This window comes from Neolamprologus brichardi, chromosome 8 (assembly GCF_056152115.1).
Source record: "Neolamprologus brichardi isolate AB-2024 chromosome 8, ASM5615211v1, whole genome shotgun sequence".
Lineage (NCBI taxonomy): Eukaryota > Metazoa > Chordata > Actinopteri > Cichliformes > Cichlidae > Neolamprologus > Neolamprologus brichardi.
In genome coordinates this window covers 13,773,889-13,790,047 of record NC_142111.1, presented here as the reverse complement: position 1 = coordinate 13,790,047, position 16,159 = coordinate 13,773,889, and the positions used below count along the sequence as shown (strand labels likewise).

The 16,159-nt window shown below is 40.2% G+C and overlaps 1 protein-coding gene across 1 annotated transcript in view; it reads right to left on the bottom strand.

Annotated features, from left to right (window-relative positions):
• LOC102780475 (protocadherin-15-like) overlaps window positions 1-16,159 on the bottom strand; it is a 213,590-nt gene that overhangs the window by 127,579 nt on the left and 69,852 nt on the right. The window contains exons 10-12 of the mRNA XM_087844645.1: window positions 8,862-8,970; window positions 5,744-5,856; window positions 1,718-1,924 (exon numbers count right to left, since the gene is read on the bottom strand). Coding sequence (XP_087700771.1) covers window positions 1,718-1,924; window positions 5,744-5,856; window positions 8,862-8,970 — 429 coding nt within the window. The remainder of the gene's footprint in view (window positions 1-1,717; window positions 1,925-5,743; window positions 5,857-8,861; window positions 8,971-16,159) is intronic.

The window sequence follows — 16,159 nt, the reverse complement described above, 5'->3', positions numbered from 1 at the left end:
TGTTTTATATCTTCTCTTTGAACAAGATAGAAATTTAGGAGTAACATGGCCTTACAAACCCAACAGTGAGATCTTAACAGATCCAACCTACGGCTCTTCAATGGGGTGTCACAGGGTCCCCAGGAAAAAAAATTGTGAATGTAAAATAATAAAATAAATATTCTTCTGTAGCAATTACACAAGAATATCCAATAATGTCCCTGCCTACAATTAAACACATTCACTTACCGAAAATCGGGGGCATCTGCTGTGGCAAATGGGTGCAAGCCTTTTTCTCAACAAGAACCGGTTTTCGATACCCATCCCTAACCACCACATCATTATATACCCCCATATCGTTCCTGAACTGCTGATCTAAGGCAGGATGGATACATGCTACAATGTTGCTTAATCAAAATTCTAATCCTACAATCTCAACATTGCAGCATACCTGGCAATGTTTTTCCAATCTTCCATTTTCCAATTTTGGTGATTAGAATTCACCCATGTGAATTGTACCCTTAGTTTCCTGTTCTTAGCTGACAGAAGTGGTCCTCTGCTTCAAGTTCAAGAGATGCTCTTCTGCAGACCTTGGTTGTAATGAGTGGTTACCTGATTTTTTGTTGCCTTCCTATCAGCTTAAAGCAGTCTGGCCATTCCCCTCTAATCTCTGGCATCAACAAAGTCTACTTGCTCAGAGAGCTGCTGCTCACTGGATTTTTTCCTGTTTTTTGGAACATTCTCTGTAAACTCTAGAGATAGTAGCGAAATGTCAGTTAACAGTTTCTAAAATATACAGATCAGCCTGTTTGGTACCAGCAACCATCCCATATTCAAAGACCCTTAAATCACCTTTCCTTTTGTCTGATTTGAGTTCCTAATAATAATTAGTGTCCAGTGGGTGCATTTTATTATGGTCTGAAAAAAAAAGATGTATTAGTCGTAAGTTATTAAAATATGTGCTTTTGTGGTCCTATGTAAGCTGCTAATAATGTCTGGCTAACCTGTCACTCAGTTTCCCTCTCTTTTTTGTTATTTAACAATGTTGCTGAAAACATGAGATAGAGCGATGAACAGAGACAGTGTTTTGAATCAGCAATATTAGCTTAATATGTAAGCTAGCACCTGATATAACAAAATTGTAAAAATAAAATAAAATATCTGCTAGCTTAAGCTGTTATTTTCAATCACCTGTGTGATTAGTAGGCAGTTAGATAACAGGCATTTTGTCTGCCTGTTATCAAGGATGTGCCTTTCAGCAGTTGTATTATTTACAACAAGTAAATCAGTAGGATAGCAAAGATCTTGACAGGCCTACAGAGATAAATGATCTCTAATACAACAGGAAGTAAAAGGCTAATGGTCTGTTTTTATCTAGTATAGTAAACCTTAACATCACAACACCAATGAGCATTGACATAAGTGAGTCATGTGTCTGTTGTTAGAAGCACAGTCCTTGTTAACACCACTCAGAACTCTGAAGGTCAAGATAGAAGGAATGCACCAAGCTGATACCTACAGGGGTCTTATTGAGTGCCAGCTATAAAAGAAGTAGATTCAACAGATCAAAATGTTGTAAGGGTTTTTACACATACTAAAAAATCCAAACCATTTTAAAACAGCTGCGTCGTTCTGTGTTTTACAAAAACATTTTCATTCTTCACTCTGTTAGAATTTGATTAAACAGTAACAACAATGTTTTTGTAATCAATCACAGCTCTGTACATGTTCATCATACCTCCTCCACATCATTATCCAGTGCTATTATGGCCAGTGGTACAGATAGGCTGGCGCTGGTCGCTATGGTGGTTCCCACTGGCGATGCCTCACTGATGTAGCCATGGTAACTAGGCTGCAGGAAGTAGGGTGCCTGGTTGTTTTCATCCAGAACTTCGATTTGAAGGCTGGCAAAAGCTGGCAGGGGGTGGCCGTTGTCCTGTTCTGCCTAAAGGGGAGAGAGGAAAGTGTAATAACAACCAATTTAGCTTTGAATCTTCTCTAACTGACCAGCCACAAATCACGCTGCTAAGCCTGTATGCCTTTACAGTGGTTGACGAAATTGCAGACAGTGATATGACAGATGCTGCGACTACCCGTGCATTCCAGTTCCACATGCTGAAAATAGTAACAAGTGTGCTTTTTTTGTTTGTGCTGGTGATTCTGTTTAATCAGTCTGTCATTTTATGAAATGATTTCTCTAAGGAAATTGTTAAGTCAAGTTCAAAGGTTTAAGTGCTGCTGAAAAAGTATGGGTTGATGATTTATTTCTGAGTTCCAGTCTTTTTTTCTTTTTCTTTTCTTTTCTTTTGTTTTTTTTTTTTTAAGTTGATTTAAGTAACCAGTAGAGTTGTATAGTGTGGCTTCTCTGCTATTTTACGAGTGAAAAATGCTAACATGGATCCGTAATGAAAGTTCAGCTACAGGTCTGGGCTAACGTACTAATTTGAGACCAGTTTTTAGTCTACGTTTGCTTACATTTTGGCAACGTAACATTAGAAGTATGCAGAAATGACAATGAGCAAACAAAAACATGCTTTTGAGAAATTGTCATTTTAAAAACAAGAATCTTTCTTTGCAAAAGCATTCCAACCCTTCATCCAGTGCATTGGCAGCCAGTAGAGCTTTTATTTGGCAAAACCTTTCACGATTCATCACAAAGAATGGATGCCATCTCAAGATTTTTCTATAGATATTCTGTGGGTTTCAAGTCCACTCAAGTATATTCAGACTTGTGTCAAATCCACATGAGTATGATCTCTTAAAAGATTGTTTGTTCATATTCTTTTTAATTCTGAGCAGTCTCCGTGTCCCTAATGGTGAGAAACGCTCTTTTAGCATTATGATGCTATAACCATGCTTCACTGTAGGGATAGCATTAGTGAGCTTAGTGATCGCCAGTGAGCTTAATGAACACCAGTGCTTGGTGCTCATCAGGCAGAGTTCTTGGAGTTCAGCCCAAATAGTTTTTGGCACATCGGATCATATTTTTTCCTCATGCTCTAATAATCCTTCAATGCATCTGGCAAACTCCAAACCAGCTCTTATAAATCTTTCATTCAGAGTGGCTTGATGGAGTGTGGTTGATCATTGTCCTTAGAGAAGGATTTTAAATGTTACAAGAAATATCTGAGGCGGTGACCACTGAGGTGCTGGTCACATATCTGACCAAAGACCCTACTTTACCTGTTATTGTTTGTACTAAAGTCATGAAACGTCCTTCTTTCATTTCACAAAGGCAAAATAAATTGTTTTGTACAAATAAATGTGTACCAATCCTTTTAGTTTACCTCAGGTGGATTATTAAAAGACCAGTGTATTTCTGTTACTTTGCTCCCTTCTGTTGCCTTTCCTTTCATTATTTATTCATTTTTTTGTAAGAGATATTAGTTGTAAAATTCTGTAAGTATTTGAGAGTAGGGTAAGATTAAAACACCCAGCACGCCCCTGTGGGCGGTTTATCCTTCAAGCTCGGGTCCTCTACCAGAGGCCTGGGAGCTTGAGGGTCCTGCGCAGTATCTTAGCTGTTCCCAGGACTGCGCTCTTCTGGACAGAGATCTCCGATGTTATTCCCGGGATCTGCTGGAGCCACTCGCCTAGCTTGGGAGTCCCCGCACCTAGTGCTCCGATTACCACGGGGACCACCGTTACCTTCACCCTCCACATCCTCTCGAGCTCTTCTCTGAGCCCTTGGTATTTCTCCAGCTTCTCGTGTTCCTTCTTCCTGATAGTACTGTCATTCGGAACCGCTACATCGATCACTACGGCCGTCTTCTTCTGTTTGTCTACCACCACTATGTCCGGTTGGTTAGCCACCACCATTTTGTCCGTCTGTATCTGGAAGTCCCACAGGATCTTAGCTCGGTCATTCTCCACCACCCTTGGGGGCATTTCCCATTTTGACCTCGAGACGTCCAGGTTATACTTGGCACAGATGTTCCTGTACACTATGCCGGCCACTTGGTTATGGCGTTCCATGTATGCCTTGCCTGCTAGCATCTTGCACCCTGCTGTTATGTGCTGGATTGTCTCTGGGGCATCTTTACACAGCCTGCACCTGGGGTCTTGCCTGGTGTGACAGACCCCAGCCTCTATGGATCTTGTACTCAGAGCTTGTTCTTGTGCTGCCATGATTAGTGCCTCTGTGCTGTCTTTCAGTCCAGCTTTGTCCAGCCACTGGTAGGATTTCTGGATATCAGCCACCTCCTCTATCTGCCGGTGGTACATACCGTGCAGGGGCCTGTCCTTCCATGATGGTTCCTCGTCTCCCTCCTCTTTCTTGGGTTTCTGCTGCCTGAGGTATTCACTGAGCACGCTGTCAGTTGGGGCCATCTTCGTGATGTATTCTTGGATGTTCGTTGTCTCATCCTGGATTTTGGTGCTGACACTCACCAGTCCCCGGCCCCCTTCCTTCCGCTTAGCATACAGCCTCAGGGTGCTGGACTTGGGGTGAAACCCTCCATGCATGGTAAGGAGCTTTCTTGTCTTTATGTCAGTGGCTTCGATCTCCTCCTTTGGCCAGCCTATTACCCCACCTGATCACGGGCAGGGCGTACGTGTTGATGGCCCGGATCTTGTTCTTACCGTTCAACTGACTCCTCAGGACTTGCCTGACCCTCTGCAGGTACTTGGTGGTTGCAGCTTTTCTAGCGGCCTCTTCATGGTTCCCATTCGCCTGCGGGATCCCCAGGTACTTGTAACTGTCCTCTATGTCTGCAATGTTGCCTTCTGGTAGTTCAATCCCCTCAGTTCTGACTACCTTCCCTCTCTTTGTTACCATCCGACTACCCTTCTCCAGCCCGAACGACATTCCAATGTCATTGCTGTATAGCCTGGTAGTGTGGATCAGTGAATCGATGTTTCGTTCACTCTTGGCATACAGCTTGATGTCATCCATGTACAGGAGGTGGCTGACAACTGTTCTGTTCCGTAGTCGGTATCCGTAGCCAGTCTTGTTAATGATCTCACTGAGGGGGTTCAGGCCTATGCAGAACAGCAGTGGCGACAGAGCATCTCCTTGGTACTTCGCACTTGATGGTGACTTGTGCTATGGGCTTGGAGTTGGCCTCTAGTGTTGTACGCCACATCCCCATTGAGTCCCTGATGAAGGCTCTTAGGGTCCCATTGATCTTCTACAATTTTAGGCATTCCAGTATCCAGCTGTGGGGCATTGAGTCATAGGCCTTCTTGTAATCAATCCAGGCAGTGCACAGGTTGGTCAGTCTGGTCTTGCAGTCTCGGCTGACTGTTCTGTCTACCAGTAGCAGGTGTTTTGCGCCTCTGGTATTCTTGCCAATTCCTTTCTGTGTCCCGCTCATGTATTGACCCATGTGCTTGTTCATCTTAGCCGATATGATGCCTGACAGGAGCTTCCATGTAGTACCATATATGTATATATATATATATATACACTTTTAACTAAGCAAAACCTGATATATGTTATATGGTTTAACTGTATTACTGGCCTTATGGAGACAACACCTACACATGCATACTAATGTAGCGAATGCTTTAAAGTTACTATCATTAAATGTCTTCATGGCAGACTACTTTACTTTTAATTGTCAGGAACTAAATAAACCTAATACAAACAGTCTTTATTAGGACTTAGAGATTTGCTGATCAGCTTGATGAATATTTGTAGATTAAAGGCATTTAAAAAAGCACTACAGAGTGAACTGGCGGTTTTCTTTGAGGTAGAAGAAACATGCAAGAAAAAAGAAAATCTCATTAAAACTGTCTTGTTTGCTGCTGCAGTGTTTCTCACCTTGATCACCAGATCAAATCTGTGGTAGTGCTCTCTGTCGATGGGCTTCAGTAGCAGAAGTTCTGCTGTGGTTCTGTTTAAGCGGAAATATTCTACATAGGATTCTGGTTTGCCTGGAAGAGAGAGGACAACAAACAAACAGTAAGAGCAAACCAAAAATGCATTTTTAACAGAAGATATACTGCTGTGGGAGAGGGGAGGAAACATTTGTGTTAGAATCACTTTATGTTTGCTTGATGGGTTTCTAGAGGGAGAATCCAAGGCAAGAGACTCGGATAATGCTCCCAGTTTAAAGATCTCAGCTCGCAACAGGTACACACCGCCCGTACATATATGATTCCTAGGAAGGCTACATTGTTCAATGGGGAAATCAAGCTCTGGTAAAAAGAGCAGCAACACAGGCAGATGTACACAATCACATTTCTCAAGTGTGCACTTCGGTCTATGTTACATCTTTACAGCTACAGCAGCTAGCATTGATCTCACTGGCTTTTGAGAGATGGCACGTTCCAAGACAGATGATTTCTACTATGTTTATGGATACTTTGGGCTTCCACTTGGAATGAAATGTGCTACATAAATTTCTTCGAGTGAGTGCCCAATACTATTTTTTTTATTATTATATCTAAGGCATGTGCTTTTACCTAGAATCCAAGCTTAGGTACATATATTAAGCATCTTAATTTTGCAAAAGCCCTCTCTTTTAATGTTATTTCTATGCCTTTTTTTGAAAGCAGTAGTGGAAACATGCAGGGAGTTCAGAAAGAATGAGGGCCAAGTATGACATGCAGCAAGAGTACAGCTGGACAGACGTCTTAGATGGAGGACTTTGATTTTTTTCAACTTATTAAATGTTTCCTTCTTTTTACTTTTATTACTATTTACATTTGCATCTTTTTGTATTTCCTTAACATTTTCAGTTTTTAGTTATTAGATTACTTACTGTTTGTTTTAGATTTTAATTTGTGGTCTCACAAAAATCTCATCTCATCCTCCTGTATAAATGACTTTTTTTTTTAAGTTTACTCATATGTCTACATTTCCCTGTTAGATTATTAAACTCCAGTCTTATTTTGATAGTTATTTGTCTCCTGTGTTAAATGTTTTACTCCCCCTCCTGTCTCATTGTCCTTGATTATCTTTACCTGTGTTTAGTTACCCCATTGTGTCCTATTTCCTGATTACCCTTTTGTGTATAAGAGTCTTTTTGTGCACAAATAGTGGTGCAATTCCCATCTTCTCTGTGTCTTTTTCCCTCCTGCGTGTTTCTTGCTTTTTCAGGTGAACTGGCGCATTTAGATGTTTAACAGTAAAATAAAAGCCTCACTTTTGATTTATTTAACCTGCCTCCATTAATGGCACTTCAAATATTTGTCAGATCCTTCCTTAAAAATCACAAGTAGTGGAACCAAAACCACTGCAGTTCACATTAAATATTCCTCAGCTTACTTTCAAGAGTAATTTCTGTTTTTAGATTTAGAATCATAATGCTGGATGAGCTGCAAAGCTGCAACATCTTTTTTTTTTTTGCCCTTTGTCACACTTTCTCTAATAATCCTCACTCAGAGAGAGATTAGTTTCACAGGAGGGGTCTGGGAAATTTAATCAAGCCTGTGTCAAGTCATGTCAGTACATTTCTACAGACTAAGCACATCCTGACTTGTTGAAGTTGTTGTTATGCTGCATTTTATAGTTTCAAATGATAATCAAAATATTTTGTATGATGCACAGTTGTCCTATAGTTTTAGATACATATAAAGCACTAACGAGAAACAATTCCACCTCTGTAATTCTGTAAAATTTTTTCTTTCACAAACTGTCCAGAGCATACTTTTTCATCACTGTCTATTTAAGTTGCTTCATCAAAAGCCTTAGAAACATTTAGGCCTGGTCTCATTCTCCACTCTGATGGCAAATGTGTGTGCAGCTTTGGTGCTTCTGTAGGTGTGTTACTTGATTCCATTTGATTCAGCACAGCTTATTTATACAGTGCTAGTGCACAAGAGGCAGCTCAGGGTGCTTTATACTGTAAAGTAAAAACACTGATTAGTGAGAGAACCCCATCAATCCAACAATCCCCTACAACAAAGCACCTGGTAACGGTGGGAAGGAAGAGGTTCAAGAAAAACCTCTAACAAAAAAGGCTCAGATGCCCTCACCAACCTTATTACCTGAGGTTGGTGAGGGGAAATAAATGACAGAAAGCTGAAACCATGAGCAACAAACAGGATGGAACACAAAACATAATGACATATATGAAAGGGAAAATAAATAAATGGAGTTCTCTGTGTATCATGAGCCTAAAACAGTGGGATGGTTTGGTTTGGGGTCATTTGATCCAGGTATAACTAAGCTTTTTTAAAAAGGAACATTTTAAGCCTCTCTTATGCCATACAGGAGATGCATACACTCTTAAAAGTAGAGAACATGCATCTCCTAAACCTAAACCGGGAGCTGGTTCCAAAGAAAATTGGCTTGATGGCTGAAGGTTCTTGCTTAAATTCTACTTCCGGATCATCTAGGACCACCAAGGAAGCCTGCATTTAGACAACAAAGTGCTCTAGTGGAAATAATATAGCACAAGGCAGCCTTTAAGATACAATAATGCATGCACTTTTTACTTTTATATTAAAATTTCTGAGTGTGGACGTTAGCATTGGGCCTTAAATCTAGCCTAAGGAACCGCGACACCACTGATCTACATTTGACAAGATAATCTCGAAAGAAGTCAGAGCGTATTGCCCTGTGTAAGTGGTATGTTAAATAATGTTTCACCAATCAGGCTTAAAAAAATATGAATTTAAAATTGTTTGGGTAAAAAAAAAAAACCCAACAACAACAAAAACATAAGGATGCTAGTTTTCCTTTTCACCTACAGCCAATTTAGAATTAACAATTAACCAAACATGCCTTTTAGGTTGTGGGAGGAAGCCAGAGGACCTGGAGAGAACTCACGTGGGCACACAGAGTACAAGTAAACTCGACACACCAAGGACCAAGCAGGCCAGAGGGTTCTAACCCAGAACTTCCTTGCTGTGACGTGACTGCAAACCACTGTACCGCTTTGCCATTTATTAAATAACTTCCTAAAATGTTTAATAAAAACAAACAAACCTACCAATAAGGATGGAATATAGGATCCCCGGCCTGTCAGAGGGAGGTTGTATGTTTCTGTCCTGGTCCACAGCTTGTATGGGTGGAGTCACATTGAGCGGATTCACCTTACTCTGGAGAAATATTTTCCACATGTAAGAGAGAGCGAGAGAGAGAGAGAGAGCGCGAGAGAGAGAGAGAGAGAGAGAGAGAGAGAGAGAGAGAGAGAGAGAAAACAATGAATCAATCAAACTTGGACATAGAACAGCACTTTTAACATCCACTGCCAACGTTGTGTGTGTGATAACAGAAGCTCTGCTAAAATTAGAAGGAAGACATAGCAATTATTTAATTACTGGTGGTCTGGGAAAAGTTATTTTAATGCACAAACTATATCCAAGCAGAGGAAACATCGGAGCAGCAAAACAGGAAAATGTATTGTTGAAGACAACACAAAATTGGAGTAAATTTAAAATCACACAGGAGGGTAAATATGCACATCCACACACTAAAATGTATTATATAAGTGCAGCATATAAATGGTAATATATATTGTGCACACACCCACGCACACACACTCAAACACACAAATACACAGTAGGAGTTGAGAATCTGGCTGCATCTGCATACTAACGTGGCCGGGCTATAATGTTGACTTACGACAGTGCGATATTGCTGTGGTCCGTGCAATGAGAAGACCCCCGATGGGAGAAATATAACATGTCCATGGGAAAAAATTATGATCACTAAGGAAATAAAATGCCAAACAAAGCACAACAACAAGCCTGCGAGTTTTTCTAAATACGCATCCTCCCATAGACATGCACACACCGTACACACCCGCTATGACACAATATTTAACTGCCGCACCTGTCATGCACCACTTAAAATCTACCAGCCTTCACCGAGCCGAGCGAAAACACCGGCAGAGAAGAAGTTATGGGGAGTAATGGAGTGGAGTAAAAGAGGGTTTAAATATATAGAACGGAGATGAATCTGTCAGGAGTGAGGGGAGACAGGGAGATGTTAATGCAGCATGGAAGAAACTTAAAGCCCTCGAAAGACAACCAGGTCGCTAAAACACTACAAGAGTGCCACTGTAATTTTAGTTATTGACACCATTTAACTTTGTCAATGGGGAAAAAAAGCACTGACAACAAGAACTACAAAAGCGATGTGCGAGTCAGCCTGTGATTTGTGACGGTCGAGGCAATAATGTTGTGACACTGTAAATAATTTATCATTCATGCTGTCAATTACTCCATCACTCCCGCCACATTATCTACGGGCATACACAAACTTTGATATGATTGTGACGCATCTCCAGGGAAGTCACTCACTTCTATTTAAGCTCTTCATGCCGCTGCATGGCTTGGCTTATTAACTGACTAGCTGGTAAAAAAGCATGAAGAAATTCTTGAGTCAGTCCACGTCAGCTAAGCCCAAACCAGCAAAACTGATGATTTTTTTTTTGTAGAATTTAGAAAGTTATATAAGCTCATACTTTATACTGGGTCATTTCACTCAATTAGGAACTTTCCTAAACAGAAAAGACTACTTGACCACAACCTGATTTTAAAGCAGGGCTTCTGACTTTATAAACACACATCAGCTCAGTCAGAGATCTCTGGCTTTATGATTTTTTTTTTTAATCAAGGCTTTTTTATTGCATTGCTTTATTATAAAGTGATCCATCACTTATGTCTATTAATTTTAAGAGACGGTCCAAATTAAATTTTAAACGGTCAAAATCAAATTTACTTAGAAGTGTCAGGGCTCTGGCACTGTCACTGAATTGCTGTTTAGTATTTAAGTTAAGCAACTAACGATTTTGGAAATTAATAAAATAATAAAGTCCATTAATCGCCACAGCCAATTTATACACACGAATACTTTTAAACCATTAAGAAAAACTGCTCAGTAATGTGATTGATTTGGCTTCTATACCATGTGATATTCTTACAACTTTTAAATATAGTAGTTTTTCTGCCTCTTTCATCTTCGGCTGGACTGGGCAAAACTGGGGTTACTCCATGAAGATCAATTGTTGGCTACTGCCACTCTTAAGCTTAGTTATAAACTTAAGAATTATTTGAGTATTTGGTTTCGTCTGATATAACTGGGCCAAGCTGGGGGTCAAAAAAAGATCAAAACAGCAATTCAAGCTGCAGGTAATACTGAAAGCTATTTACCTGCTTTGCTCTTGAAAAGTCAAAAGTTTGGACACACCTCATATTTTTTCTTCATTTTCATGACTATTTACATTGTAAATTCTCACTGAAGGCATCAAAACTATGAATGAGCACATATGTAATTATGTAGTAAATAAAAAAAAGTGTGAAATGACTTGAAAAAAGTTTTAGATGTTAGATTCTTCAAAAAAGCCACCCTTTGCTTTGATTACTGCTTTGCACACTCTTGGCATTCTCTTGATGAGCTTCATGAGGTAGTCGTCTGAAATGGTTTTCCAACAGTCTTGAAGGAGTTCCCAGAGATGCTGAGCACTTGTTGACCATTTTGCCTTCACTCTGTGGTCCATCTCATCCCAAACCATCTCGACTGGGTTTAGTTCAGGTGACTGGCGCAGCACTCCATCACTCTCCTTCTTGGTCAAACAGCCCTTACGTAGCCTGGAGGTGTGTTTGGGGTCATTGTCCTGTTGAAAAATTAATGATGGTCCATCTAAACGCAAACCAGATGGGATGGCATGTCGCTACAGGATGCTGGTTTAGTGTGCCTTGAATTTTGAATAAATCCCCAACAGTGTCACCAGCAAAGCACCCCCACACCATCACACCTCCTCCTCCATGGTTCACAGTGGGAACCATGCATGTAGCAAGCATCCATTTACCTTTTCTGCGTTGCACAAAGACACAGCAGGTGGAACCAAAGATCTCAAATTGGACTCATCAGACCAAAACACAGATTTCCACTAAGTTCATTCCCTGTGTTTCTTGGCCCAAACAAATCTCTTCTGCTTGTTGCATTTCCTTAGTCGTGGTTTCTTAGCAGTTGTTTGACCATAAAGGCCTGATTCACACAGTCTCCTCTGAACAGCTCATGTAGAGATGTGTCTGCTACTGGAACTCTGTGTAGCATTTATCTGGGCTCTAATTTGAGGTGCTGTTAACTTGTGATTTCTGAGGCCGGTGACTCAGATGAATTTATCTTCAGCAGCAGAGGTGACTCTTGGTCTTCCTTTCCTGGGGCGGTCCCCTCATGTCAGCCAGTTTCGTCACATTCAAAGTTTTAGCAATTTTCTGGACTGACTGACCTTCAGCTCTTAAAGTAACGATGGACTGTCGTTTCTCTTTACTTAGCTAATTGGTTCTTGCCATAATATGAATTCTAATAGTTGTCAAATAGGACTGTCAGCTATGACTTCTGCACAACACAACTGATGGTCCCAACCACACTAAAAAGGCAAGAGATTCCCCAAATGAACCCTGACAAGTCACACCTGTGAAGTGAAAACTATTTCAGGTGACTACATCACGCAGCGCTGTCAACAAAGCAAAAGTTGGCTACTTTGAGGAATCTGAAATATAAGACATATTTAGAGCTATTTATAATTTTTACATAATTCAGTGTATCTTGCTTCATATTGTTGATGTCTTCAGTATGTATCTACAATGTAACAAATGTGAAAAAAATAAATAAATAATGAGAAAAAGTGTCCAAACTTGTGACTGGTAGTGTTTATATATATGTATTTACATATATGTGCATGTATATATGCGTATATGCTGAGGAACTAATGAGCAAATGGGCAGCCGCTGTGCAGGCAGGTGTCTGATCCAGGGAGCAGCGAGGCGATCAATAGAGGGGGGAAAAAATCTTGGAGGGCATTTGGTGGTCAGAAGAAGCTTTGTGCTGGATACCGAGCTACACAAAAGTGCATGGCAAGACTTTATGGTGCAACGGGAACTTGTCACACGCCCATATAACTATATGTGGACAAGTAACAGATGTGAATTTGCAGAAGGAAGCACAGTGTGTCAGTGCAGAAAAAAAAACAACAACAACAAAAAAAATACTGTTATTACAGACAGAGTACTGTATTCTTTGCATCATGCATCTTGTTGCCAGTCAATTGCAGTATGATTTAATGACAAACTAAATTATTGGTCAAGTCTCGGGTGAGATGTTTACTGTTCCATTCAATAATCAGGTTTAGCCCTTACAGCTATGAAATACTGAGCTGCAGAGGTGGCAGTGTTTTTGAAGTGTATGTGTGAACATGGCCTGACAGCCAACTCCTCGGCATAATGACCAGCATCTTGGTGTGTGTGTGTGAGGAAGAAAGGCACAGATAGAGAATAGTTATCCTGGCTCCAAGGCTCTGAGGTTGTCATCTCTCATCAGCCTGATTAGGACTCAAACTATTACGGTGCCTTTTCTCTCCTCCTCGCTCATTCCTCCCCTCGCCTCGCCTCCCCAATTTTCTTGTACCAGGAACAGCAGCTTGTTGCTGTCGTTCCATTCTTTCTATAGCTTCACCTATCTCCCTGCACCTCCTCAGTTCTTCGCCTCCAAACCAACAGGAGACCTGCTGTTAGCATAAAAATACCATCCAGTAACTTAATGATGATCAATTCTTCAGGTTAAACCTTTGAGTGTTTCACGAAAAACTGTTGCACAGCATAACCCTTTACCCTTCTCTTCAGTTTCTGCAAGCTGTTCCTGTTTTTTTCACTCTGGATGGATTTGATAATGATGTTTATGGAAGCTTTCTTCAGTTCTAAGACTTTTGGTGAAATTCAAATTGCTCCTTTCTCCTTGGTAATTTTGAAATGTGCAGAGCAGCTGCCACTGTCAAAGCATACAGTCTGCTCATTCATCTAGCCAAACTGCGACACTGGTAGTAAAGGCACCAAAGGCAACCGATGGGGAAAAAAAGCACAGTTTAAGCATTGCACTGATCATTTAAATGTATGTGAGTGCATATAATATTGTGTATTACCATGTATATAAACACCAATCAGAGAGAGGGAGGAAGCCTTATAGCTGCTGTAATTTCTTTCAAGAGAAATGATTAAATTTGACCAAAATAGTGATACTGTAAGGCATAAAAGAGCACTGTTGGTTCAGTGATTTCAGTGTTTCAGTGTCGAAGTGTAACCATAAGAAGAAGAATCTCTGCACAGTGCATTAGAAGCAAATCAGAAACAGAAAATATAACATGCAAATTTAATATAGTGTGTGTCATTCAAACAGTCAAAGTTCTCATTATTCTGAAAGCTGGAAGTAGATATTCATCTACACTGCTGTCATGCCAGCCAAATCATGGGTTATGAGGAAAAGAGATTTTGCACTTATTTATTCCAAGAATATGTCATTGAACTATTTTTTCATCTTTAAGCAAAGGCCAGAACTGACAATTATACTGTATTAACCTAGACCACAGGGGTTGATTAATACAGACAAATCTTCCTAGAAGGCCTCAGTTACAGAGACACTCATACTTTGACTAACTTGTGGACAAAGGAAATATATAAAGGCTTAAGCCTGCTTTGCAAAAGCAATGCTTGACTTTTAATGAAAAATGAACTACCTTGAAAAATGAATAAAAATGTACAATTACAGCAGTTATTTGTTATGTTTTGCACAAAAAAGAACTTTAAAATTATGAACTGAATTAACAAAATAAAAAAAATAAAGTCAAACCCATTCCAGCAAATTTGAATTCCAAGTAAGGAAGGAAGTAATCTCCAAAACTGCTTTATTTCTCCCTTACCTTTCATAACTCAGAGACATCTTTTGTTATATTCTTTTTGCCAGTGCTCATGTCTTTTAAATTTCCATAGAGAAATACAAAAGATATACAATTTTCCGGATATCTGTGATAAGGAAACTACATTACTTTCTCTTTCAATGCATCTCATGACAAAAATAAATAAATACAATTTCTTTATTCATGGGGTTTTTTGACAGTCGGGAGGCAGATACAAGACACAAACGACTTTGGTGTATTCTCATAAAAAGTTTGTGGAATTGAGACAGAATTGTGTGAATGAGAGAGAAACAAGAGGAAAGGTGCACTCGTAAGGTGTAGAGATACTAAAAATAGATTTGTTTAAATACTGTAGCTGGGGTATTTAAACTCATCATGGACAATGCCCTTCTCCATTGTTTTGAATGGACGGACAGTACACAACGTAGGTGAAGAGAATCCAGGCAGGGTGGAATGGGTGGAGATGAGTGTCAGGGGTGATTTGTGACAGAAGGATAGCAGCAAGAGTGAAAGGGAAGATTTACAAGATGGTAGTGAGACCTGCTATGATGTATGGCTTAGAGACAGCGGCACTAAAAAAAGACAGGAGGCCAGAGTGGAGGTGGCAGAGCTAAAGATGTTACGGTTTTCAATTGGAGCTACCAAGATGCACGGGATTAGACATGAGTGTATCAGAGGGACGGCTCAGGGTGAGCAGTTTGAGGACAAAGTTGGTTTGGACATGTGGAGAGGAGGGGTAGTGGATATACTGGACAAAGCATGGTGAGTACAGAGTTACTAGAATGGCAAAGAGGATGATCACGGATCACAGATGTAGTGTCCTCCTTCAACAACAAGCTGCATGTCCCCCTTCACTACATCACTGCATGATGTAGTGAAGGGGGACATTTGGTGTGACAAAGGAGGGTGAGATGAAATGATGCTCTGTGGTGGGAGCAGCCTAAAGAAGATGAATAAGGCGGTATTCTTTAGAGGACAGCTCTATATGAAGGACCTTTTTCATTCTGACCTGTCATAGCAGTAAATACATGGCAGTCATTTGCCCAAGGTAATCTGTTGTGAAATTGATTTCTTAATGATTTTCCTTAATGATGATCATGTGGGTGCTTGCAGTCAAATACGTTTCCTAAATATGAGCCTTAATTTGACTTCTGCACTGCTTCCAACTTGTGTAAAGAGAGAACGCAGTCTGAAATTCATTAATAGTGAATATAAAGTTTACAGAAAGATGAGGCCAAGCAACCACAGCTTATCTGACTGACTCCAATTTTTATTGCTGTGATTGCATAAGATCTGAAAAACTGAAATCAGCGAAGCGTCTGGAGTAAGCAAGAGTCACAAAACCCCTCAAGATTTGCAGAATCTGCCCCGTAACACTTGTTCATACAGAAGAGAGTAATAGCTGGATCTATCAAAGACATAAACTTTGACTGTCAAGAACACTTTGAAGGCCACACATAGTATCATTTTGTGACATATTTTAGGATAGCAGTTTCATCCGCCATACAATTTTGCCATAATCGAAGGAAAAAAAACAGCTATTTGTATTTCAAAAATAGAAAACCAAGACATTCCCTGTATACAATGAT